General features: G+C 39.6%; 1 protein-coding gene across 1 annotated transcript in view; it reads right to left on the bottom strand.

Annotated features, from left to right (window-relative positions):
• Positions 1-25,479, bottom strand: part of JAZF1 (JAZF zinc finger 1) — an 84,840-nt gene that overhangs the window by 5,496 nt on the left and 53,865 nt on the right. Inside the window, exons 2-3 of the mRNA XM_031057670.1 lie at positions 24,011-24,207; positions 3,211-3,380 (exon numbers count right to left, since the gene is read on the bottom strand). Coding sequence (XP_030913530.1) covers positions 3,211-3,380; positions 24,011-24,203 — 363 coding nt within the window. The 5' untranslated portion in view covers positions 24,204-24,207. The remainder of the gene's footprint in view (positions 1-3,210; positions 3,381-24,010; positions 24,208-25,479) is intronic.

Raw genomic sequence — 25,479 nt, 5'->3', positions numbered from 1 at the left:
GCCTGAGTAAGTTTATCTATATCTTAAACACATTTTCAAAGTCCTTCTCCAGAGCTAGAGACCACTCAGGGGTACTGACTCAAAGGAAAATTAATCAACACTTTCATAAATCCCCATTTTAGCTCCTACAAGGTAGTATTTTGCAAAGCACATTAACTACTCAATAACCATACACTTCTAGACAGGGCATCTAAATTTGGATGTGAATCCAAAGTCTGGTGAGGGTGAATTCGACAGAAACAAGGATTATACCTTTGGGTTCCTTGGAATCACATAGATGATTTTCTAAAAATCAAATTTCATGCATCAAAGATGAATCACAGGAAGAAAAATTACCCATAAATGGAAAACTAGAAAGTAATTATAACTTCTTCTCTACCTCAATAAGCATAATTAGAGAAGAAAGCAAGCTTCAGAAATTAGTTCAAAGACTTGTGCTTAAAGCATCTAGAAGTCAGTGTACTTCAGGTTTATTTAGATGTTTCTAACTATTCCACATGCAATTTAAAGAAAAATATTTATCCAAGGATCTGTGGCTTTTCAAGAAAATCTCTGCCACACTATACAGACATGTACCAATACATGTTATAAGCAAAATATTTTTTAAAATAAAGTTCCAGAAGAACGACAAAATCTTTATGACTATTTGCACTGCCTATGGGAAAGTGCCAGGAGACAGCAGCTGGGCAGGAGGCCAGCGGGGGCTTCTGATACACATCTGGGCTTGTGTATAAACATGTACTCCTTACAGTTTCCATTGTCCGCCCCAGCCCGTTCCTTTGGAGTGTTTGTTGTACTCATTCTTGTCTTATTTACCTTTCCATAATGACTTTTCAGTGCAGAGGCCATCTCTTATCCTTGAACATTGTTTGTAAAAAGGTGCCCCATCCCTACTGGGTCCTTTAAGCAGTACTGAAATACAAATAAAATCTCTAAAAATACCATTCTGCTTCTCAAACTTACGTCACCTAAGGCCAGACAAAAGAAAACTGTGTATATCCTCCTTTCCTCCTCGCTCCCTAAAGGAATGCATCCTTTCTCAGCCGTAAAGTGAGCCTGGCAATTACTGTATGTGCATGTCTGTGTTCCTGTTTGGAGCACTATAATTGTTTTACAGTCCTGACTGTGATTATCCAGTACCCACCAGAAAATCCCAGTGCTTTGATCACAGGACTCCCTACCCAGACTCCGTCAGACAAGCGGGTTAAGCAGAAGGAAGATAAAGAGGAAACAAGAAACACAGCTGACACAAAGCTAAAAGGAAGGAAACAAAGATAAAAATGCAAAAAGAGAAAACATAGGCTGAAAATAAAAAAGGGAGGAAACAGAGCCCACAGAAAAGAGAAATGAGGTGAGGCAGAGTTTAAGGAAATGTGCTTTTCTATCAGGACTAAACAGAGGTGAGTCTCTTACAAGAATACGGTACTTTTTATTTACTGCTGTTCCCTGTCAGCCCCTCTAAGGGTCATTAATTTGTTCCCCTGCCCGGCTGGTCTACCATTAATGGTGTACAAGATATCCCTTATAGACAGTCCTCATGCATTTGAGATGAAGGTAGTGAGATAGCAGGAGCAGGCACAAACAGCTTGCTCATTTGGGCAATAAAAAGACAGAGGGCTGGCAGTCAAACAGAGAACAGACAGGATATAGCAAATTACAGGGTTCTCCTTCCAGACTTTGCCATTAAGCGAATGTTTTCTGCAATGCATAGATGCCCTCTGGGCACACGACTTCTAACAATCACCATGGCTTGTTTGCTTCCTGAGCTAGGGGATTTAGCTTTTTATACCATACCCTCTGTCTGGCACAGCTCCTGCCACACGCAAGGAAAGTATTGATCCTCCATAATGTGAGTTTATCTGCAAAGTAATGCTTGCAAGTAGTCCAAAACCATCTTTCCCTCTGCCCTGGCCCTGGTGTTCAGTTTTTCCTGTAACTGGGGAATAAACACTATATAGTTCAGGGTAATCTCAGCAAAAAGACTTGGATGTCCCTGAGAAACGAGCACACTGCTTTCTTTTCCATGTTTTATGAAACAGTGTTGCACAAGAACCTGAGACATGTGATTTGCTGCTATGGGAGCTGCTGCAGCATCACTGAAACAGGCTTTCATCCACTACATGGTTTTATGCACAGGTTTTCCATTCTTGCCACAACTGTTTTATCTCAAATGCTATTTGCCTTCCTCTACTTCTATTTCATACTTCTGCTCTCTTTTAAGTCCCTACTTACCAGTTATTTAAAGCTCAAGCCATAAAATACAACCAACCCAGCCACCATGGTTTTTCTAGGGTGTACAGTTGGATTTTCCAGTAGTTCATGCAAAAACTTTAGAAAACAACTTAGAGGAAGTGTGCTAACCCACTACTTCCATTATGTCAGTGGTTAGAGAATGCCATACTGAAGTGCAAGATGTTCCACATAATTTCATCTGTCTCTGCACTGATGCATGTGAAGCAACACTGGTGTAACATCCTGGCATATTCTACATTGGCAAGCTCAAGGTTCCAGTTTAGAAATGCTTCACTCACATAAAAAAGACAAAAATTTCTCATGATGGAGAGCAATTGAAGAACAGGGCAGGGTGGGGGTGTCAGGGAATTGTTTCCCAGGGTGTCACACAAGGGGATGCATGTGGGGCCACTGATGGCTGTGTAAATGTGTCATGGGAACTCAGACCCAGGACACAACGATGCCAGAATTTCTGCAAGGCTCTGGCTTCCCAAGGTGAATTCTGACTTGCACGATGTTAACCACCACATTCCACACATCATCTTTAACAGAAAATGCATCCTGGGCACCGTCTCACTAAAGAGGAGGCAGTATCTCTAGGAGTTAAGCAGAAGGAATTGTTCCTGGCACAGATGGACAGAAGCTTTTTATTTCATGTTTCTGAAGGGGACCCAGGAGATTATTTTGCTTGTAGTACCTCTGGCATTCTGCAATTAATTTGTCTAAATAATAGAAAGCTTATTAAAAGCTTTTGCTCATGTAAAGCAAGAGCAGCTATATGTAATCTCTCTTGACAGACAGACATCCCTTGTAAAACAGATAAGCTTGGCTGTGCTTGAGAGGAAACTAGTGAATAAAATATTCTGCTAAAATATCACAAAAATAATTGTGAAAATCCAATAAATGAGAAGAGTGCAAACTGATTTTCCCCACCACCTACACCATCAGGAAACGAGGCAGGTCTGCACTACTACTTACCTTATATCTTTTTTTACATCCAGGAACAGGACAGGCAAAAGGTTTCTCATCCCCTCCATTCATGCACATTGAACTGAGGATAGCTTCAGAGCTGATAGCACTTTCTGTAGTCCAGGACTCATCACTGTCTGATTCTTCATAGTCTACTTCCTCTTCATCATATTCACTACCTAGAAAAGCAGAGTAGTCAGATAAAACAAGAATAAATAAGAGCACAGCAAGATAGCCCATTCTGCATTTATTACATCAGCTACAATGACTTGTAATTTCCCCACTTTTGTCTTTTCTGGAAGACAGTTATTTTAAATTTTACAACCGTATCTTTCTTGTAGTTATTTATTCCTTCATAAAGACACCAGTGGTTCTTTTTCTAATAACCAGGATGGGCATTATATCTTCATAAACTGTTAACTGCACGGCACAGAAAGTTCAAAGGACTGATTTTAAAATGCAGTTTCATTGCTTCTCAAACACCAGGATCCAGGATCTTTCCCAGTGCCCTAACGGAAAATGTGCTCCCTCCCCTCCTCCAATTAAAGCTAATTTTAAGGCATTTCTTTATGCAATACAATACTGAAGAGTGTAATTCTACAGATCATAAACAGTGTAAAATAATATGTTGACAAGTCCTAATGCATTTACTAGCCCTTTGGAATTAATAGGAATTATAGCACAACATTAATAAGAATTATATTGTAGCAATTATAGTTGTGAAATTCATTCCCTCAGGTGTGGGTATAAATTGCATTGTGTGGCTGCCCTGAACAGACCGCATTATGTTCCAGATATGCTAAGACAGCCATCTGAGCAGCTGGTGCTGAGTTTATTTATTATTTTTAATTGCAATAACTATTAATGAAATCCTCTGAAGAAGTTAAATGTGAAACAAGAGAAATTAGAAAAGCAGAATTCCAACTGTAAAAATACACTTGAAAAAAGAAAAGCAGGGGAGGGAAGAGCCGCAGCTGATTAAAAAGAAAATATATGCACAGAGGGAGAGAGAGGGAAAGCTGAGGGAAACTTCTGTGGTGTCAGCAGGAGGTGGTGCTGTGTTTCCCCTCCCCTTTCTTCTTTCCCTTTCCCAGCTCTGCTAAATTTTATCCTTTCTGCTGAAAGACAATTTGGCTCCGAGTGCTGGAATGGCTCCCGCTATTAAAGACAGTTATGTGACACTTGCATGGCTCTTCCCTCATGTGCCCTTTCAGTGCACAGCTCTGAGCAGCTCTACCCACCGAGGAGAAAATGCAGACAGATGCCTCATGGCATTTTAAAACATTCTGAATTCACAGGGGAAACCCACACTGCCAAGTACAGTGGGTTTTTAGGGGTATTTCTGCTTCTGCTGAAACTCCATACTTACCGCCTCTTTGGACTCCCCCTTCCCCAGCATTCCCAGTCAGACTCAGCACTGAGTAACAACACGTGGCAACTGGTAGCTGCCAGCAGCCAGGGCTCCTGAGCTTTGGTCAGGACAGATGTCAGGCTGTCCACGTTTCTATCCCGTGGCTCCCATCTGTCTGGGATGGAGCGCAGATGAGGAAAGAGGGACGGTTTCCCACCAGCGACAAGCGTTGACACGAGCGCACGCACAGGCCCTGCAGCACATCTGGAAAACCCTGCCCTGCCGACTGAGGCTCCTCATCCCACTCGGAATGAGCGAGAGCCAAAGAAAGCATTATTGACCTCTTAAAATATTTCTGAACTCTAGGAACAGTTAACCTAAAATGAAGTTAAGAGTTGTTATAGTTTAATTAACTAATAAAAAAATGGAGGCAAAACCACAACTCTGCTTCTACGATTTCCTGCCCTTGATTGTATCTTGATGGAAAAAATTCCTCAAGCTGTTCCTTTCAAACCTTTTAGCTCAGTGGGGTTTTTTAAAGCAAATGAAACAGAAAACCCTATTGTAAACACACATATGCACTCCTAGGATGACAAAACATACAATTCTAAACACCGATACCAACAATTTCTGTCTTCATAATCACCCCCCGTTGTGTGTCCCCTTAAGAGCGGATGATTTCTGCCCAAATAGGATTTTGTCCTCCTGAAGAAAACATCATTTGAAACTGTGCAACATCTCTTAGGGACACCACTCCTTTTAGTGATGACAAGGAGTATATTCATAAAGCAACAATCAGTGCTCTTTAAAACTTAATATGCAATATGATGTATAAAGTAAGAGATACATAAAGCAGTGGGGAGAAGCTGCAGTCAGTACTATTTTGCATTTCCTTAGGTTTTCCTAAAGGGATTAGGGGGTGCCCTTTTAATTTTTCTAGTAGTTTTGTACAGTAAGATCCAATTCTGTAAAAATGTTTGCCGGTACTTCAAAGGTAGACTCAGTGAAAGAGAGAGACTGAGGAGTCCAACCTGTGTGTATAAGTATGTGTGAGATCACACCATCCTTATGGTTTTCTTTTCATTGGCTTACCTGAACAAAAATGCAAGATTTGGTCTAGTATACTCAAAGCAGTTCTTTAAGCAGTATAAGCAAATGCTCCATTATCTTAAATTTTTAAATTCAGATGTCACTACAGATTTTACAAATACAATGAGCTTTTTCATATGAATGACCACATAAATATGTACTTGAACAAAACAGTAATACTAATGGTGCAGTATGACTTCATATGAAGCTGGAACTGCAGCCTATCACTGCTTTTATCTAATAGTGTGTTACTGAACTCAATTGCTTCTACTTTCTTAAAAAAATAAAAATTAGAAATCCCAAATATATTTAAAAGGATCTTAGTATAAGGAAAATGCAAAAAAATTTATTGCCTTGAAAAATTTCATTAGCAATAAAAATTCAACCTTAAAATAATTATGTTGTTTCAGTTGTTATAGAAAAACAACAGTGATTTAGTCATGCTTTTAACCGATTCTGCCTCAGAATTTAATTTCCTCAGTTGTCAGTGTCTAAGAGCAGCAACCCATGTGGTGCCTCACCAACTGAGTGCAACACATCAGAGAGGGGGGAAATAAAACAAGAGGAAAAACAAAAAGCACGACACTCAGGTTGGCGCTGCCATTACAAACAGCCTCTGGATGAGGTATTTTAATTAAGTGGCGCGGGGCTGAGCACGGTGGCTCTGGGAGGCCGTTCCCAGGCGGAGCAGGAGGCTCCATGTCAGGTGTACAAACTGCAACCTGAGCTGGCGCTGCTCCGGCTCCTGGGCAGCGTTCCCGGGACCAGCCGTGCGCCGAGGGGAAGCGTGCAGCAGCGCACTTTGATCAAGACAGAGTGAGTTAATTGCTTGCCTTTTTTTTTTTTCCCAGACTTGGTTAGTGTTTCACAATTATATCTGTAAATATTTGCTTTTTTTAAAGGAAAAAGAAAAAACCCCAAATTTAAGTGCCTTTGCATCTAACCTATGGCCTGCTCCAGGGTGTAACAACTGCGTGACTCGGGCAGTGTTTGCAGTAACTCTTCAAGAGAGGTCCCAGAGAGCTGCCTTGCTGAACTCTGCTTGGATGCTGCCATGCTCATGGAAAGCAGGATGCTCTGCTGGGGCACGCTGCCCTCAGGGCACTGAGCTGAGCCATTCCTGTAGCATGTGGGCCAATGGCTTTACCCTTCCTCCTCATGCTTGGAAAGCAGACTGAATGTTCCTCCCACTGAAAAATATGAGAACTAGGCTTCAGAAGTCTGAATAGCAAAAAAAAACAACCTCCCCCAAAACTTGACAACACACAGTTCTGTAAGACAAAGCATCTAAACATCTGGCTGATAGAGAAGCACATGCTTTCAGCAAGGGACTGTACAAATATACAATATTATTACCATAACTAAATACTAGTTCTACCATAGCAAAAAAACCCCAAAACCCTCTCTTCTGGCAATGCTTTTTCTGAGGCTTCTTGCTAGATCATTGCTCTTTAACATAATATCCAGTTTCATCATCTGGCTTTCATTCAGAGACCCTACACAGTTCTACCTTGGCCTAACCTAAACCACTGCTTTATTATCCAAATAACTCAGTAACATCTTCTTAATATTGCACCCCCCCTCGCATGCAATATTCCCTCAGTCCTGGCCCACAAAGCCATTTCCCCACTCCTCATTCTAGTGGCCTTGCCAAAAAGACTCACTTCATCTGTGCTGCCCTCAGCAGATCAAAAAATGAAACAAAAGAAAGGCAAGGAAAGAATGCTAGCTCAGCCTTTTTTTTTCCCCTTCAATTTTCCATGCTGAGACAATGCCACTGCTCCTCAAAGGGGAGGCAAATTCCACTAGGCACAGCTCACATAGTATGCCATATTGGAGCCAGACAGCACATAAAATTACCTGCTATGAGAAGCCACAAAATATACTGGGTCACAAAGAGTTCCAGCAAGTTACTTCTCTTGTAATTTTCACACCACATTTAAACAACCCATCACAAAAAAGGAAGCTGTCTATGTCACAGACAAAAGTAAAGACATGCACGAAAAGGGATTATGATTACTGCCTGCAGGATAAGAAGCCTTTGTAGTTTGACAAAAAGCAAAACTGACCATAAAGACTTGGTCTACACCTCTGCTGCCAGTCAGTTTTCCTATCAAAATCAGGGAGAATGTCACTTAATCCTACAGCAAACATCTCACCTCTTCAATGCCCATCTACTACTTTTTCATTTTGCAGTAGATGAAGTCAGTAATTTAAAGAGCTCAGAAATAGTTAGCAGAGAGCTAATTCATTTGACATTCTGGAACAGATAACATCCCAGCTACACTACTGAAAATCTGTGGCCTTATCTTTTATATTTCTGGGGTTTATTCTGTATTCACACCACTTTAGCTAAGATAGATTCTGCCTTTTGCATGAGTGGATTCATTCTATTGTGAGATTTACAGAGATTTTCCCCTGAACTTTAAATGAATCTTGTTTCTAGCAGGTGCACAGCATTTGTTGCTACATCGCTTTTCAAATCTAAAGACTTCTCTGCTGTGCCTTTAAATAGAAAAAAGACAAAGCTGATTTAAACCAGCACAAGCTGTGTGTGCCATTTTAATGAGCAGGATCTATCTTGACCTCTGATCAAGAACATTATGAGTTCTTCCTTTCTCCTCCCATGAAGAAAAGCAAACCCAAAACATCCTTGCCAATTATTTCTGTGACCAGAAAGCATACATTTAAGTATACAATGAATAACTGTGAGCAAATAGCTTACTGCAGTGGGAACCAACATTGCTAGTGTCACCGAAAGTTCATGGTAATTCCATGGATTTCTCATAAAAATTCAGCTTCACACTTTGTCCCGCGTGAGACTTGCAGTTTGTATTTCATAGAAACAGTTTTATGAGAGCACTTCTTATGTTAAGAACTTTGCATTCCCATATAATGCGACAGTTTCCTTGATAAAAAAAGTGAATTATTAATATTGTGTGAATTTTGGGTTAACTCTAAAGGACATTTATGGATTTGTCAGACTTCTTCCCTCTGTGCCCATGGATGCACACAGCAGGGACAATGTTCCAACAGCTGATACTCATTGCTGATCTAAAAACATATCAAGTAATTCAAAATGAAATATTCTTCCTTCATATAAAGAACAGGAAATAAATGCTCAGGGCAATGAAACACAAAACAGTAAAATAACAGCAGCCATACAAGTCTTTACTCTAGAAGCTGTAGCAGGACTCACTCAGCTGAGAGCTGGTACAGGTGGCACAATGCACTGGCTCTGCAAACTCCATCAACAAAGGTCAGACACTGAACCATCCAGACACACTAAGTCCGGATCTTTGCTTGCTTGCTTGCTTTGGTGGGTAGAGAGAGGGGACTCAGAGCACAGAAAGCGGTTTTCAGCCTTTGTAAAAAGTCCACTGAGATTAATTTCTTACATTTTCAAAAATACTTTTACCATTCATGTCCACAAAGATGATACAGACACAACTGAAGAAAACCCAGAGAGGTTTAACAGAGCACTGTGCAGTGCCACAGACACTGGCATTTCAGACAGCAAGTGCCATTCCAGTGTTTGGATTAAGCACCTAAGCACAACAAGCACTAGGTTCACCTCAGTGAAGGCCAGAGCACATGGGTATAAGCACAGGAAGTTGAGTTTTTGCTCTTCTCCCAGTAAATATTCCCGATCCTCATTTCTGGGTGAGGTGGGGCAATTCTGTGCTCAAAGCCAACTGCGTGCTCGGAACTTCGCTGTCACTGGTGGGAGCTGATTGAGATGGTTATGGTTTGTCAAACAGGCACTTGCCAGGGCTGACAGAGGCCTCCATCCCTCCTTATGATCACAGCAGAGCCATGAAAATAGCAATTAGGACTTACCACAGCCTTGGCCCTGTGCCAGGCGGGGCGGGGGCTCAGGGCTGTCCCTCTGGCTGCTGCCAGCCCAGCACAGCGCATCCCGCGGGCTCTGGCTGCTGCTGCCGGCATCCTCCTCTTCCCAGGACACCAGTCAGAGCAGGATTTGGCCAGAACAATGCCTTCTGGAGAAACCACCCTTCCTTTTCTCTTTTCCAGTCCTCTCCTGGCTCAGATCAAGTATCAAGTGCTAAATAACGAGCTGTTAGGATGTGTTACTGCCCAGAAGAACTAATTTTCTATTGTCTCTGGCTGAAGCAAGGCTCAGCTAAAGAATAAGCACCAAGAGAATTTCAAAAATGTACCTCATGTAATGATGTGAACACGGATTCAAATACAAAGAACAGTATGCTTTTTTACCATTATTTTTAGGCACAAGGCACTTGAAAGCACTAAAGAAAATAACAAACCCCCCACAAAAAACTTTTCTGTGTTTGTTTGCATCACTTGAAGAGTAGCTTTCAGACCACATTTTCAGACCTCCACTGTTATAACCAAAGGAGGGAACATTTAAGCATCCAAGGTTATAGGAAGGTGTTTCTGGACATCCTCTCCCCTCTCTCCCAGTCAAATGGCAACTGTAAATTGCACAGTCACAGGGACAGTCTGAAAAGATCCTTCCCCCAGCTATTTTGGAGGGTGGTACTTCAAACAGGATGAACCCACACATAGTTAAACATGTCATTTAAAATGGTGTTTTAAATGACATGGTGGATAGGTCAATTCCAACATTTCACACCAACTGCAGTTTTCATTTCAGTGCTCTCAGTGTAAGCTCAGCCTGAATTTTAAGTGACTGAAAATGTATCCCATTACAAGGTTTGGATTCACTTTGAAAAGCATGCAAACACTCCTGCTGCTAAAACATAAATCTGAATACATTGTATTTTGGTATATCATGAGCTGAGCTAACCTATGTGGGAAATCACCTTAAAAGTTGGAGTTAAGCTAAAATGATAAAGGTACAAAATAAACATAAAGTTTTATATTTAAAGTGCTATTAGTATGACATTAGTGCCACATATTCTTTTTCACTGTCAGCAAAATGGAGAACTATTTACTCATGAGATCTGCTCTCCATTTTGGGCTACTATAGAAAGAGAACTAACATACTCAGGTTAAAAAAAAAAAAAAAAAGTTCCCCAGAGCCAATACTGGGGTTGATGGAGCAGCTGGATTCTATCTGGCCTTAGGAGCAACTGCGTGCCATTTTCTTTCTTGATATATCTGTGTCTTGGTACTGGTATAGCAAAGAATAGTCTTTAAAACTAAAGCACTGTAAATCCTAATCCAAAGTTTATAAATCCGCTTGCACACCTATATAAGCAGATATATTACAACTTACTGAATGTATAAATGCAAACAAAACATACATGTAATAAGATAAATAAATTAAAAAAACCCCACCACTTCCAATTACTTGTGGAACAGCAACTAATCACAAAAACATGCATGTAAAGAACTGATTCTGGAAAAAAACAGTCAACTGATACCACGGCATGTGTTTTGTAGAGCAGGGCTTTCTGAGAACGCTGCAGAGGTGCTAAAGCAAATTGTTATAATGTCACTGCACAATGTGCTGTTGAGGTTTTATGGTCACACTGCGCCAATAGTCTCGGGAAGTTATTTTGCATTCTTATATAAACTTTTCCCCCCAATCCTGTTTTCCACAAAAAAGGGCTTTCAATAATGTACAATCTTGTGTTTATACACAGTACAGGAAAAACATGATAAACCCAAGAACACAATCTCTGCTTTAAACATATTTAAAAACTAGATTTCTACAACTTCATGTAAACAAGAATAAGCAGTTAAACACTCACCAAAAAAGAACATAACCTTCCTGTAATTAAATGGCAGTGTTTTACATGGCACTTTTTAAAAATCATGAAAATAAAAAAAGTAAATAAATAAATCAATCCAGCAGACCCCTCCCAATTTGAGGCTTAACCTGCAAAATAATGTAACAGTAATAAAACCTATGCCAGCTGGAGTCCTTTCTTTTTCTGGCTTTGGCATGAGAAGCAAGAGCAGGTATATGTTTGAAGAAAAACAAAGTAGGACATTTTCCACCTTTAGTCACAGGATGTTAATTGAACTCTGGCAAATGTTTAAAGATATTCGCAAAATGTTCAAAAAAGAATTAAAACCAGTTGGGACTGAGAAAAAGAAACAATCCATCCTTCCTCCCCTCCCTTCTCTCCCCTCAAACATCTGTTCCAAACTTATACTCCAAAAACCACAGCGAGGAACAGTCATAATTAATGTTATTTTGGCTTTTTAGTTGCTAGGCCTGCATTCCAAGGTTAGAAATACAGAAATACAAGTTCAGGGCACTATTACTGTACTTAAGGACTCTCCTGATGCACGTAACAAAAGTGCAGTTTTTCTTTTCTCTTCTTTACCCCATTTGATAAAGAAAGAGAAGAAAAAAATAGAAATGGGACCAGGAAACAGTTCCATGTTGAAGATAAAGGATTACAATAAAAAGTACCTACATAAATGAACTACACTTTATGAAGCTATGAAAATACATTTGAGACATGTTTTATACATGCTTTACAGCTGTACAAAAGCTACCCAGCCACTTAGAGCGCAGGCCATAAAACTGCTCATGCACACGGTCCCTCCGCACCCCAACCGCTGCGCCGTGCCTCCCCCGGCGTGCAAATCCTGCAGGGATGCACTCAGCTCCCACCAGGCTCCCCCTCCCCAGGCATTGCTGTCTCTGTGCAGGTACAGCCTGCACTACACCAGGAGTGCTGCTGATTTCAGCAGGGTCTGGCTGGGCAGGGATTTCCAAGGCGCTCCCATGAATGGGCTGCAGCATGCAGCATGCGCGCCAGCCCCGGTGCAGCACACGGAGGATCAGGGTGCGGAGGAGATGTGGAGGTACAAGACAACTCAGCGCTTTTTCAGCAGCTTTGGGCTGAGGAAGTTTCATATTTATGAGGCCCAAGAGGGCTACAAAGCCCTGACCAGCAACAAGGGAGGCAATGGCAAATTCTCCACTTCAATGCATTGAAGGGCCAGGAGGATTTAATCTGCACGAATACACACTGACCACTTCTCTCTGCCTGCTTTTGAAGCTCTGACCATCTAGATTTAAGCGACACCATCAGCATGACTTGAGAGCTAGCCCTAAGACTCAGAATTACCAATAAGGGCTAAAATGGCTGTCAACTACTGAGCAAGAACGAAGGCTTTTGTCAGTTTATCTACAGGAAAGATCTGTTGTGTTTTTCATTAATCCTACTTTGTGTTTCTCAGAAAGAAATTAACCCAAGCATAAGAACACGTTTGGTGGGGAGTCATGTCTCCTCTCTCATTTTTAAAGACAAAGATTCTGATAAAATAAAGTGTGCACTGTGCCTGTTACACTGTCAAAAACCTTTCTTTGAGGATGTCATTGTTTCAATCAGGTCTACAAAACGTATGTTAGCAGGTGTGAGTTGTTTCAGGCGACATATCACTGGGCTGAAATCAAAGTAGTTTTCAAACTGCTATTTTCCATTGCTCCTTGGCTTCTTGAATCCTTTAACATTAGAGGCAGAAATGCTCAGAAATTGTTGTGAATGGCACTGCCTGACTATATATGGAAAAACCTTTCAAGAGGGAGACTATGCTAGCAAGGACAAAGCACCAGCCTTCATCTTCAGCAAGAATTAAGAGTGGTGTCTTCCACCTGCCAGCCATAAGCACTAAAAAGACAAGAGGATCTTGTGGTTTTAGGGGTCAGCAAACGTTTCATGGTTTTTAGTTCACTTGGAAATACACAAAAGCTACAAAGAACTCTGTTTTTCCTAAAATGTCACATACTTTTGAGAATCTTGTGCTGGCTAACATCAACTCATGATACACCATTTCCCCTGTGAAGTAAACCTCTCTGGGTTATAAGTCACTAAGTGTGAAGTGGTATGTTAGTCCTTGCTTTTTATTACTTCTGATTTGCTTTGGCCACAATGCAAGGAAAACTCAAACATTTGCTTAAGTTTCATCATCTTCAGCACACTGAAGTGCCGCCTAAATGAGTCTGGCTTTTTTTCTGCTAAACCCTAACACTGCTGTCAGTGTGCAGACATGCAGCACCAGTGGACATGCAGTAATTTTTTCAGTCCTCAAGGTACTACAGTGGTATAGATAAATCCCATTTAATGTCACAGTGTACTATACATATATGTATGTATATGTGTAAGTGTATATGTGCACATATATACACACACCTAAATTTAAATAAACACTTAAAAGTTCCATGTGGCCACTACTGTTTCTAACTTGGAGAAAAACATTTGTGTTTTCAGTTATGAATTTTAAAGATAATTAGCAGATTACTTACAAAGCTAAATAGTAAATAAATAAATAAAAATCATTTCACCAATTGGCCCTTGCAGTATAAACACACAAACATGAATGCCATCGTTACCCAGAAGAGCTACTGAAGTACCTTTTTGAGTGTCACACTATTCCTATGCTAAACCAGTTATGCCACAAGCTGTGAAAGGCAGACACAATGTGCTTTCTACAAAATGCATATTTTTTACCCATTTGGAGAAAGATAGGCTTGTGTGTGATGGGTGTGCTTGTACACAAAAATCCCTATCCTATCACAAATTAACACAGAGATAATATTTACTTTTAAGCTTATTGTACATTTTTTGTTCTTGACGCTGTTAAAAATGGTTTGCCAGAGTAGGCTACTACGATGGGGATTATAAAATAGTTCCTGTGCTTGGAAGTACTTTAAATCTACAAGCCATGTTTCTATTGCTGCTTTGTAGCTCAAAACCCAAAACTAGTGATGATTTTATGAGTTGCTGTAGTCTAGACAACTCAGTTACTTTTCAATTAAATTGTTCCTTGGGGAGACTACTGTGAAAATTCCCATACAATTAATTACAGGTATGTGCAATTAAAATACAATTCTACAGCACAGTAGCTTTACAATTACTGGTGCAATTTATGTCTGTATCAAACAAGAATGCTCTGAAGGGGCTGGGAAGATGAAGTACAACACGCAGTCGAGATTACATGTAAAGCTACCTATAGTGAAATGAGATGAAATAAAAGGTAGTGTTAAATTTTTGTGTGCCTTTTCCTCTGGTCAGATTCAGAATTCTACCAGAAAGCACAAAAATCTGACAACTGAGCTAATCTTCCCAGAATGTATAGCAAACTGGGCTCAACACATTTTTACTGCCAAGTTAAAAGCAAATCAGAAATTTAACAGAGTTACAATGAAAATACACCCATGAAGCAAGAAAACGAAGAAAAACAGAAAATGCAGCAAAAAGCTGAGAGGAATCATGATTAAAAAAAGTCAACACGTATTTCCCCTCACAGCAAAGCCCCATTTTCCCCCATCAGTTATTTTCATATTAGCCTTACTTTCCTCTATATACACGTAAAAATGTCCTTTTAACTCTGAAAGCAATTTAATGGTTAGAAGCAACACTTTAAAATAATATCATTCTGTGAATATAGTATAGGCAAGATGGAATTAAACAAAGGACTAAGCAGGGGAGGTTATCATAGCACATGTCTTTATGCAAACCATAGAAAAGATTAGTCCAGTAGAATTTCCATAATTTTGCACCATCTTCACAAGTTTACAGGCTTGGATCAGTGGAAATATCAAACCTCTGAAAAATTAAGACACTTATGGGCCATGCCAGCTGGTCTTGCACAGCCAGGATCTGTACCCCAAAGCTACAGGACCATGAAAGAACTGCAGCCATGGACTTGCAGCCCTGTGGTCCTTGCAGCCTTAACCAACAGTCCTCATTCACCTGGTCCATGTGCACTGAAACAGGTGGACTTTGAGGGGTCCCAAACACCCTGTAAAACAAACCAGATCACTTCTGTAAGGCAAACAGGGCTGGGGTTTGTGAGTCCTTACAACTCTGGTTTTGCTGGGAGATAAAAAAAAGACACCAGGGCCTCCTTTGTAAGAGACACAGCCATCAAAGTGGGCTGATCCTATCCTTCCTCCTTATAGGGTTCAGCCAAACTGCAGAGCAGGTACCCATGTAGTTGCACAGCTAGAGGTCAAAAAACGTGAAGGTTTGACCTAGTTAATGCCTTGGTCTTCAGGATAATTTCAAACTGTTTGATTTTGAGCTACAAATTAGTCCAAGACGTGACAACACTGCTGCTGCGCCTACAATGTGGATTTATCTCTGCTCTGCAGATCCTCCAAGCCTAAGTCTCAGTCTGCTCTGGGGATGTAAATCTTTTGGTTTGGTTTAGTCACTGAGCAACCAGGTTAATACAAAGACTTGTCTCTCTAAGGAAGCCAGGCAGTCACCTGACAGCTGATGATTGCTAGGAAAGAAAAAAAAAATCAGTTTCTGAGGCACTTAGCTGAGCACAATGATGAACACTTCAAGATTTTTTCACAATTTTCTCATAATTTGAGATTACTGAAGAAAGAGTTAAATATGTACAAGTTTACAGCCTGGCTCCCTAAAATTGGAATGTGACATCTAGCTCTGAAAAAACATCATTTAGCTGTGGGAACAAATCCCACCTGTTCTAAGAAAACCCCTATAGGAAATAACTGTATTTTTACTTACTATTTTTCATTGTTACTAGAAACCTTCTATTACAGCTCTATTCCTTAAGGTAGAAACTGGAAACTATTACAGATTTCTCTTATTATTCGTGCTTAATCATGACCTCAGCCAAAAGCTCATGTTAAAATCTCATACCATATCTAAGCACACACATATACTATAGTTAAGTAACACATTGATCAACTGTTTTGCACAATGTCTTTCTTTTTTTTTTTCATTATTTTTTACAAGAACACCCATAAGGCTCTGTTGGAATAGGTGCCTCACACTGCTAAATGCTGGGGAATTATACGTACAATATTAGTTTGTGTGCAGGATTAATATATGGCCCCAAACCTGCATTTTGGCTCCAATAAAGAAAGTTCTCTTGTGCCATCTACACAGAAATGTGAAAACCCAGCAACAGTGAAGCACTTCAGAAGCAAATGTTGTCAGGGACCACAATTCAGTTTCCACAAGATATTTTAACATAGATTTTTTCCTACCTTGCAGGTCTGAAATATCAAATGTATTCAAACATTCATTATGCTGGATAACTGAATTTGGTCTTCATTTTATGAAGTATGCCTTACTTATTTGCCCATAGTGTTTATCCAAGAGTGAGTCCATATATCTAATTTTTAATAAAAACATAGCATAAAAGTTCTTCAGTCTCTGAACAGGCAATTAAACAAGTAGAAAGTTCTGAACAAGTAATGAGATGGTTCCTCAGACATCTGAAAGTCTGTTTTTTCAAGCTGCAGCAGAGCTTGCTTGATTCATGCTTTACTGTGCTGGACACCCCGTAAGTCAAACACACAAAAACGTAACACTCTCAGCCCACTTCTCAACAATTTAATACAATAGCCCTGGGATTTGATTTAATATTTCTACTTTTCTTTTTTTTTTCAATTACATCTGCATGATACTAGGTCACTTTAACATAAAGTGCAATAATTAAATTTAAGCATTTACAGTATGCTAACACAGGTGAAGAAATTTTGAAGTGAATGGCTAAAGCTGGGTTTTTGTGACTACATAAATTCTTGAGCCTGCAACTCTGCAAGTGGTGATACTCCATTCCAGTCTGACAAAGCACTTCTTATGTGCTCCAAGTCAGGCAGCATTTACTTCCTTAGTATTAGGTGCTAAACATTAATCATGTGCTTGAATGCCCATGTGACCTGAATTTGATTTTCAAAATGCCATCAATGTGTACTTGTTCCTACTCGTTTGTCCTCCCAAGTCTAATTTCAAGCTCCCTTAAGATCTAGTAAAGGAATATTTTGCAGTCCACTTTGCTTATAAAAATAAGCCCACCACAAAAGAGCAGTATCTCTCTAGCTGTAGCAATATTGAGTAAATCTTCATTGCCCAAAGAGAAAGCTGTTGCAGATTATCAACTGAGTAGCAGATTGAATGGTTCAGAGTCTACTCTGATTCAAACCTAACATGGAGTTCAGAAATGCCACCTGCTGACAGCAGCCAAACAGATCCTGCTATAAATAGCAATTCTGCAACAAATTCAGCTTAATTCAGCTATGTATTAATAGCACATCCATCAACACAAAAAAGCTTTGAGCACCTAACTCCTCCTCCTGTAAGTCTTCATTTAATTTGTGGGGGGAACACCCTTGTTATTTTACATTTCTGCTGTTCACTCTAAACTCACAAAGTAGTTCAGCTGAGCAGATTTCTTTTTCTTGCTGGATTCTGTTTAGTGTGCAGTTCCAGCACTCTGTGCAACAGCTGTCTGTGCCATATGATTACTTCATTGTTGAAAGCCTGACATATGGAAACTCTACTGAAATGTTAGCTGCTTTGATACCTATGAAGAGGAATGAGCTTTTACATTACAACAACGCATTTTTTCAACAACTTAAAGTAAAAAAAATTAAACACACATTTAGAATCTAAACCATATTAGTTTCCAGCATATGCATCTTACTCTATTTCAATGCCCAATTCCAAAAGGCTGGTTACTATTGTGGTTTTGGTTGCTATTACTAGCAAACAATGGGTGGTTTTCTTTCAGCTTTTGCATTCTTGGAAAAGAAAAGGGAACAGATTCAAGAGGAGGCCTGTGGGATTCCTTCATGGGTTATCCATGAAGCCAAATTCTGTACAGAAGAATTACAGGAATGGTATCTCATATCATGGAGATAACAGTACACGAGATAAGCAGGCTTATTGGGAAAAGTCCCTCCAAACTGCCACACAGTATCTCACTTCCCAAAATCAAAGCTTCCACAACAGACAGCTCCTTAGTGGACCAGAAGAAAAGTGGATCCTTACAGATCAATTTCTGAGTCCCAACTGCCTTTGGTAGGTAGAGAAAGGAGCTCCTTTGTTGTAATACGCAGACCTTCCTCCCCTGTAAATCAGTCACCCACAGAGGGAACAATGATGCTCTAAATTATTTCATCAGCAGCATGAACACTTGTTAACACAGAAGGAAGCTGTAATTTTTTGGTCACTGTTTTGCCAGTAGTAGCATTTGAATCCTGAACAAAATCCATCTGAATCAGAGAAGATACTAAGAGTCTGAGTTTTTAGGATCTATTAATTTTATTGAGTAAAAAATTTATATGTACCTTTTAGAAAATATTCAGTCTTAGAAGATATTCCCTAATGATGTAAAAGGGATATGATTCTCCTTAATTTAGTTACCTAAACAGGAATCAAACACAAATATACTTAAAATTACTGCAGACATTTAAGAATGCAATCACTCCAGATACAAAAAGTACTCTTAACTACACCAGGCTCTGAAAATAAGACACTAGGGGAAGACTGATTTTTTTTCCTTTTGATTGAAAATTAATTGAATTTCACTTTCTGTTACAGAGTGACATATTATATTAGGTCGTGTTTCACCACTGATATGATTTATTAGACAAAAATTGGCCCATTTCACATAGTGTGTTCTGACTGAAATAATGCAGCTTTAGGACTACTGACAAAGCTACAAAGCAATCATGATTTCAGTTTTAGTATATGATCCATATTTCTACAAAACCACTCCTTTATTATAAATCTGCCAAAGCATCATTCAGATAGTATCCTCAGATGGCAAATGCAGTAATTTCTACATCAACAGTAATAATCTGATAGCCTCAGTAGTATTTTTTTCAAGTCTCATAACATTACTTTGCTGAATTTTTAGGCAGATTTCATTAAAATATCACTCTTTAGATGTTAGACTTCTTAAAGGTTAAGGCAAATCCTACAAAGCATTTTTTTTACTCCAGATTAAAATGATTTATTACTTTCAAGTTTTACCAGAAAGGAAAAAAAACTCCAAAATTGTAAAGTTAGGTATTTTCTGTGGGTAGAACACGGAGTCACATTACTAGATACTGAGACTGGACTGGTGGAAATTTTAAGGAAGTCTGACATATTTATGAAAGGTAAAAACTTTCAAATGCAATCAATCAAAAATGACTGACCAAATATGACTCCCCAGAAAGGCATTTATCCCAATTAATAAGACAAACCAATAGTTAGTCACCTACTCAAGTGACAGCTGTAAATCAAAATGGGACTTGCCAATTCTCTCATGGGGTCAGCCCATGACCACCCATGAAAACTGCACTCTTTCATCTCCTTCCCAAGTGGAAGGGCTGAGAAATGGCCACAGCTTTTCCAGGCAACCACAGCATCCTCAACACTTCGTGCCAGGACTGGCTGCCATCCACTGCCCCAAATGATCAGGCAGTAAATGGGTCTATAAACCTATTAAAACTGCATAAATGTTATAACTTGTAATATATATAAAATAAAAAATAAACAGAAAAGGATGTCTAGGAGCCAGCTTCTTCAGAGCAAATTGAAATGCTAAGTATGACATTTTTAAGTACTTCAGCTTTTCTTTTTCTTTCTTTCTTTCTTTTTTTTTTTTTTTTTGTGCAGAGGAAGGTGGGAGGGCACAAGACTTAGGGTTGAACTATTAAAAAGCCAGTTGGTGGTATTAAACTCTTGCTTCAGGATTTATAGGAAGGCAAAAAATTCACTCCTGGCTGAAATTTACTATTCCAGGCCTGGAATAGTTTTTTTTTAAAAAAAGGTCATAAATATAAAGGAAAATAATAAACACAAAACAGTGGTTTCAGATGATTTTTGGCATTTCTTCAATGCAGAAATGGCTTTTTTTTTCAATGAGATTCATCATTATGAATTACTTTTCTACCTAAAATTGGGAACAGGTCATTTTACTAATTAATTCCCAATAAGTTACTATCACTGGATCTCTTTTAAAGCTTTTCAGTATGAAGAGGTATCATAGTTTTCAAAGGAATGTCAATGCTCTGACTTACACTCAAAAGCCAGGAAGTTAGGAGTGGAAATTTCGTCTGTGAGCCACACAGATGTATGAAAACATTCAAAAAATTAACAACGTATGTTAAGGATGCAATGCCAGCCCCATTTTTATCCACAACTAGACTTCATTAGTTTTGTGGGTTTAAAATTGACATTTAAAAATACAAGCAACATAAGTTTTTGTGACTTAATTGACTGCTCCTTAAATAAAGAGATATTTCAGTATTTGCAGACTGCTAACATCTTTCCAAAATAAGCTGTGTGCTGGTGCTACTTTGCTCTATTTCCCTATCACCCTAAGGAGCCTTTATTCCTGATGGAAGCCATTTCTTTCGCTAAATCCTGCCTGTGAACTCTAACAAGACCATTTAAGCCCTACTAAACAAAGTCTCCTGGGAGACACTATTGTTAAAATAAAAACTGGAGCACATTTTTAAAGTGAACTTTCTGCAACCATTAGAGGATGCAGATCTTAAGAAGAAGAGAAAACTTGTTATAGGAGAGGGAACAAAAAGCCAAATGTAAGCAGAGAGCATATGCCAGCCACCCCGAGGGAACAGAGGGGAGGTATAGAAAATTAACTACTGCATTTCTACTTCCCACCAAAAGCATAAACGGGCCTTTTCAGGGGACTAACACATACAGAAGCTGAAGACAAATACATGTCTACCTCATTACCTGAGAAGAGCCTTAAAGAGCACACTCCTTTGCTGAATATTTCTGCTTCTCTATGAATAATCTCCTTTACCAAGAAGCAGGAGGTGCTTTCATGTGCACATGCAGCATCGACGTGGGTCAGTCTGGATGCTGCTCACCTCTGCCTGAGAACGAGGCCCCATGGTCTTTTGGCACAGGTTTTTACTGTAAAACTTAACAAACACTCTCTGCAGCCAAAACACCTTGAACTGCCTCTTATCATGTTTCACAAGCTGAGTGGGTTTGAGTCTGGTCACTACATAGACGAGAGATCATTAGATGAAATTGATCTCTGCTGAAAACTTCCAGCAGTAGCTTAAAACTGTCGGGAAGTGGCGAGACATCGCCGTGGGGACATGCACCAACGGGACTGGGATCCAGGCAGCTCCTGGCTTCACCCAAGCCAAGACTAACAGCCCTGGGAAAGCCAAGATGAGGAACTTACCGAAAGGGAGAACAGTACATGGAAAAGGGGACTGAAAAGGTTAGTGTGGTTTTTGCTTTCTATGTTGAATGAGAATGATGAGAAGACATATGTGACAGACACTCTGCCGAGGAACATGTGCTCCATGCCACCTCACCAGCCTGTAGGGCACGATTCCCCTCTGGCATCTGAAGTGCCACCACCTTGGGCAGTGACAGTAATGCCAGACGCACTGCAGAGCCCTCACGAGCTATCCAACAAGTGAGACAGGAGATAATAAAAGGGAAACAGCCATTCTGAGAATTTAATGAATGAACTAGGTCAAAGCAATCCCACTTTATTTTTGATGAAGTATAGGTCTAAAGGAGGATGAGGACAAGGATTATATTTGGATTATAACAAATACAGGGCATAAGACAACCTAAGGGAAAATAGGCTCTTGGTTTTCTCAATTACCACAACATACACGTTTACCTGCATTCAAAGACGAATTAACAAGAGTTTTCTCGGAGTACAAATCAAACAGGACTGCATGGAAGGAATACAGCAATACTCTTCATTCTCACTGGATGCAGTGGAAGGTATGCCTGTAGGGCTGGAAAGCTGTGCAGGCACTGTGAGGCTGAAATGTAGGACAATTTACATATTCTAAATTGTTTCCCTGAAACAGATCTTGTCTAACTACCCTTGGTTACATCACCTTGCTAATCAACTGCCCCATATATACTTGCACTTGAGGGAAAAAGATTTGCATTGGCCAACAAAAGACATGTGAGCTGCATATCTAAAGTTAGTCTGCAACCCCTACTGGGCTGCCTCTCCAGGCACTGCACCCAGAGAAACTCAGCCATGGCATGAGCACCTCATCCACCTAAGTTAGAAAAAATCCTACACCAAGTAAACTCTGGAGAAAAAAGTGTACTTATCAGAAAAAGCTCAATGCTTACTTTAGGTCCAGAAAAACTTTTAAGATGAGAAAAATGGAATTTCTGGGCTGAGGCTGCTGAAATGCAATGCAGTTAACAGTAAATTTTTACAGAAGTCTTAAAGAAAGAATATGGGTTTTTTGCTACTGGGATGTTACAAACCCTAGCTTTGGAATAGGGGTCCAAAAGGGAAGTTGGAACAGCGGGTGCAGAAAGTGGAAGCTGGTATTATTTATAGCCTGGCAGGCAGAACTTGCAGAAATGCAGGTAAAACAACATTCTGACCAACTTTAAAAATTTGGAAAATATACAAATAATGAAAGTATTTTGGTAGACAGATGCTGAGTTTTTTTCTTTAGTATTTGATGGAACATGTTTCAAAGAGTACATCACTAGCCAATATTGCTGACGGATGTGCGAAGTTATACTACCTGACCACATCATGAATTAGCCTTCTCAAGAGGAGCTGTACAAAAAGTAAACAAAAGAAAGAAAAAACTCCTTGCCATCTTCTGTAGAATGTCAAGGAAATGAATCCGTTTGCTTCAAACAGGAGATAATTAAGAAAATCTAAAATTTACTGAATTATATTAGGACTTTATCATTTAGCTTTTCTCAATGTGCTTCCCTTTTTTATAACCAGGGACATACTGAACAACCACTTCACAATTTGCAGACAGAACATCTCAAGGACTGCTACAATTTTTCCATTTAATCATTAATACTAAGACATGAAATAGCCTATATAAAAAACATGTGGTGTAACAGTTTTTCAGGGCAGTGATGCTCAAGTGATTTCCTGTTAAGGAGAATATATTGAATCTGTTTATTACAGAATAGAATAGCCCTATCTTATGCATTTAGCTTTTTAGAAGAAAATCCTGGTATTTAGTCTGAAGTGTACCAGAATTATCTGACAAGATCTCTACCTAAAGTAAATCAGATTGACTTAGGCCAAGAGATCTGGTTCAGGATAGCAAGCAATTTTCAGCTACTCTAATCAGTGCAAAAAAATTCCCAGGATGTTTATACCCTGGAAAACCACTGGAATATTAGCTTTTGAAGGAAATATAGATCCTTTTTTCCATTATTTCTTTTCATGAACATAGTTTCCTAATGAAAGTCATTTCTACATAACGACAGCAGCAGAACATTCCTCCCTGACTGCTCACTATGAATTCCACTTTCCCCCCACCAAAAAAAGGAGGGCAAGGAATGGGGTAGGGGGAAGATACTGACCACTTCTTTTGAATCTTTAACTGTATCATAGGCAGAACTCTCCTACTGACACATAAGGGGTCTTTTGCACATTTGGTATTTCTGCTAAGGTTAGTTTCTTCACATAATTTCAGCTGCAACATTTAAAGTTAGCATCCTCTACTTTAGCAAAGGATTTGGAAACCAATGCCCAAACACGTTTTAGGGACTGCAGACCAAATGTAAAATAGCACAAAGCTTTTCTGTTTTATTTTTTGGGGCTCTTTTTACCAAAGCCTCAGTATGTCTCCTGTTCTCCAAATGCCACAGAGCAAAACTGCGCCCTTTATTTGGGCTGAATTAGAGACTAAGGGCTTACCTGTAGGAGTACTACTGCGAAATGAAGAGGAGGGAGTGATTGGAGGGGTGACTGGAGGAGTAAGGCTTCCACTGCTGTGGCGAGGTGGAGTGGATACATTCCCACGGGACACTGTGCTTGACAAAGTCAAAGAGAGTTTTGGCTGAATCTTCTTCTTCAGGGACTCCTGCTCACGTCGAGCTGCATCAGTCATAAATCTAGAACAAGGACAATCACGAGGATGAGAGCTTTGAACCACTGACCACTAGCGAGCTTTAAGGTAAAGATAAAGTATTTTTTGCCCTCAGTGACCCAATGGAGTTTCAAACTCAGCCATGGCAAGTTCCTCTGCAACACACAGAATACAAATTTCTCCGTCAACAGCTTTATGTGTTCAACATATGGGCCATTTCCTTCTGATTTCAATAAAACTTACATTAGATACTTGCATCATGTGCAAACACACAAGATTTTTAAACTCCAACCAGAGCTCAGCATTACAAACAATAATATAATGATTGTACTCAGTCCTTTACAGTAACTACATTCAATCATTCTGTGAAAAAGTAGCCAAGAAAAATGTTAGCAGCAAATGACCTTCAGTCTGAAGGTCAAAGGGATAGAATTAATTACTTTGTGTAGACACATAATTTTCAATAGGATAATCACATTCTTTTACTAACGGTTTTAGACAACTTTGCCTGGCATAAAATATGTCTAATTAAATGGCAATTCCTGAAACCAGAGTTCCCAGCTCTTGAAAACCAAATGAGGTCTCTCTGTAGAGCTCTGACCAGGCTGCTGAAAGCCTGATGCAACTCAAGGTTCATCTCTGTGGGGTGCTGAGAGGGAATCCCATCAGTATGATGCAACTTGTGCACCAAACACAGTGCTGTAATTCCAGCAGTGCAACTTTCTGCATGGGATACCCCATCTGTAATAAAAAGTGCTTTATTCCCTTTCATTGAGATTCCTTTCAAAAAGTAACAATTGACCTGAAAAAGACCACTTTTATTCCAAGTACACACAGGGAGTTACACCAGAAGACCTGATGCTGCTTTATGCTGACATTCAAAGCATCACTTTGTATTAACTCTCACTTGAAAAGACTGGGCTCCCCCCAACAACAGGATCTCTGCCTGAAGTCTGAAGTCAAACTTCATGACTTACCATTCAAGAGACATTTTAATCCTCTGTCTTTCCCCTCCACTACATATGGATATATATTAATAATTATGGATATCTTGAAGGATTCCTAAGACAGGCTAAAGTAAATCACCATGTCAGTACAGCCCTCCGTCCTTGAGGCTGAAATACAAACTAGTCCTGCCAGTGAATAAAAGCAATATGCACTCACACATGATACAGAATAAAAGGTTAAGTTACACCCAGGCATTTGTTTGACCATAGTCTCAAAACAGTAATGGCATAAAATTTTAGGTCCCATTAGAGCAATAAAGATGCATCCTGTCTGTCCATGCCATGAAGTC

This window comes from Geospiza fortis, unplaced genomic scaffold (genome assembly GCF_000277835.1).
Source record: "Geospiza fortis unplaced genomic scaffold, GeoFor_1.0 scaffold95, whole genome shotgun sequence".
NCBI lineage: Eukaryota > Metazoa > Chordata > Aves > Passeriformes > Thraupidae > Geospiza > Geospiza fortis.
The sequence above is the reverse complement of the archived record's forward strand: the minus strand, read 5'-3'. Positions and strand labels throughout refer to the sequence as shown.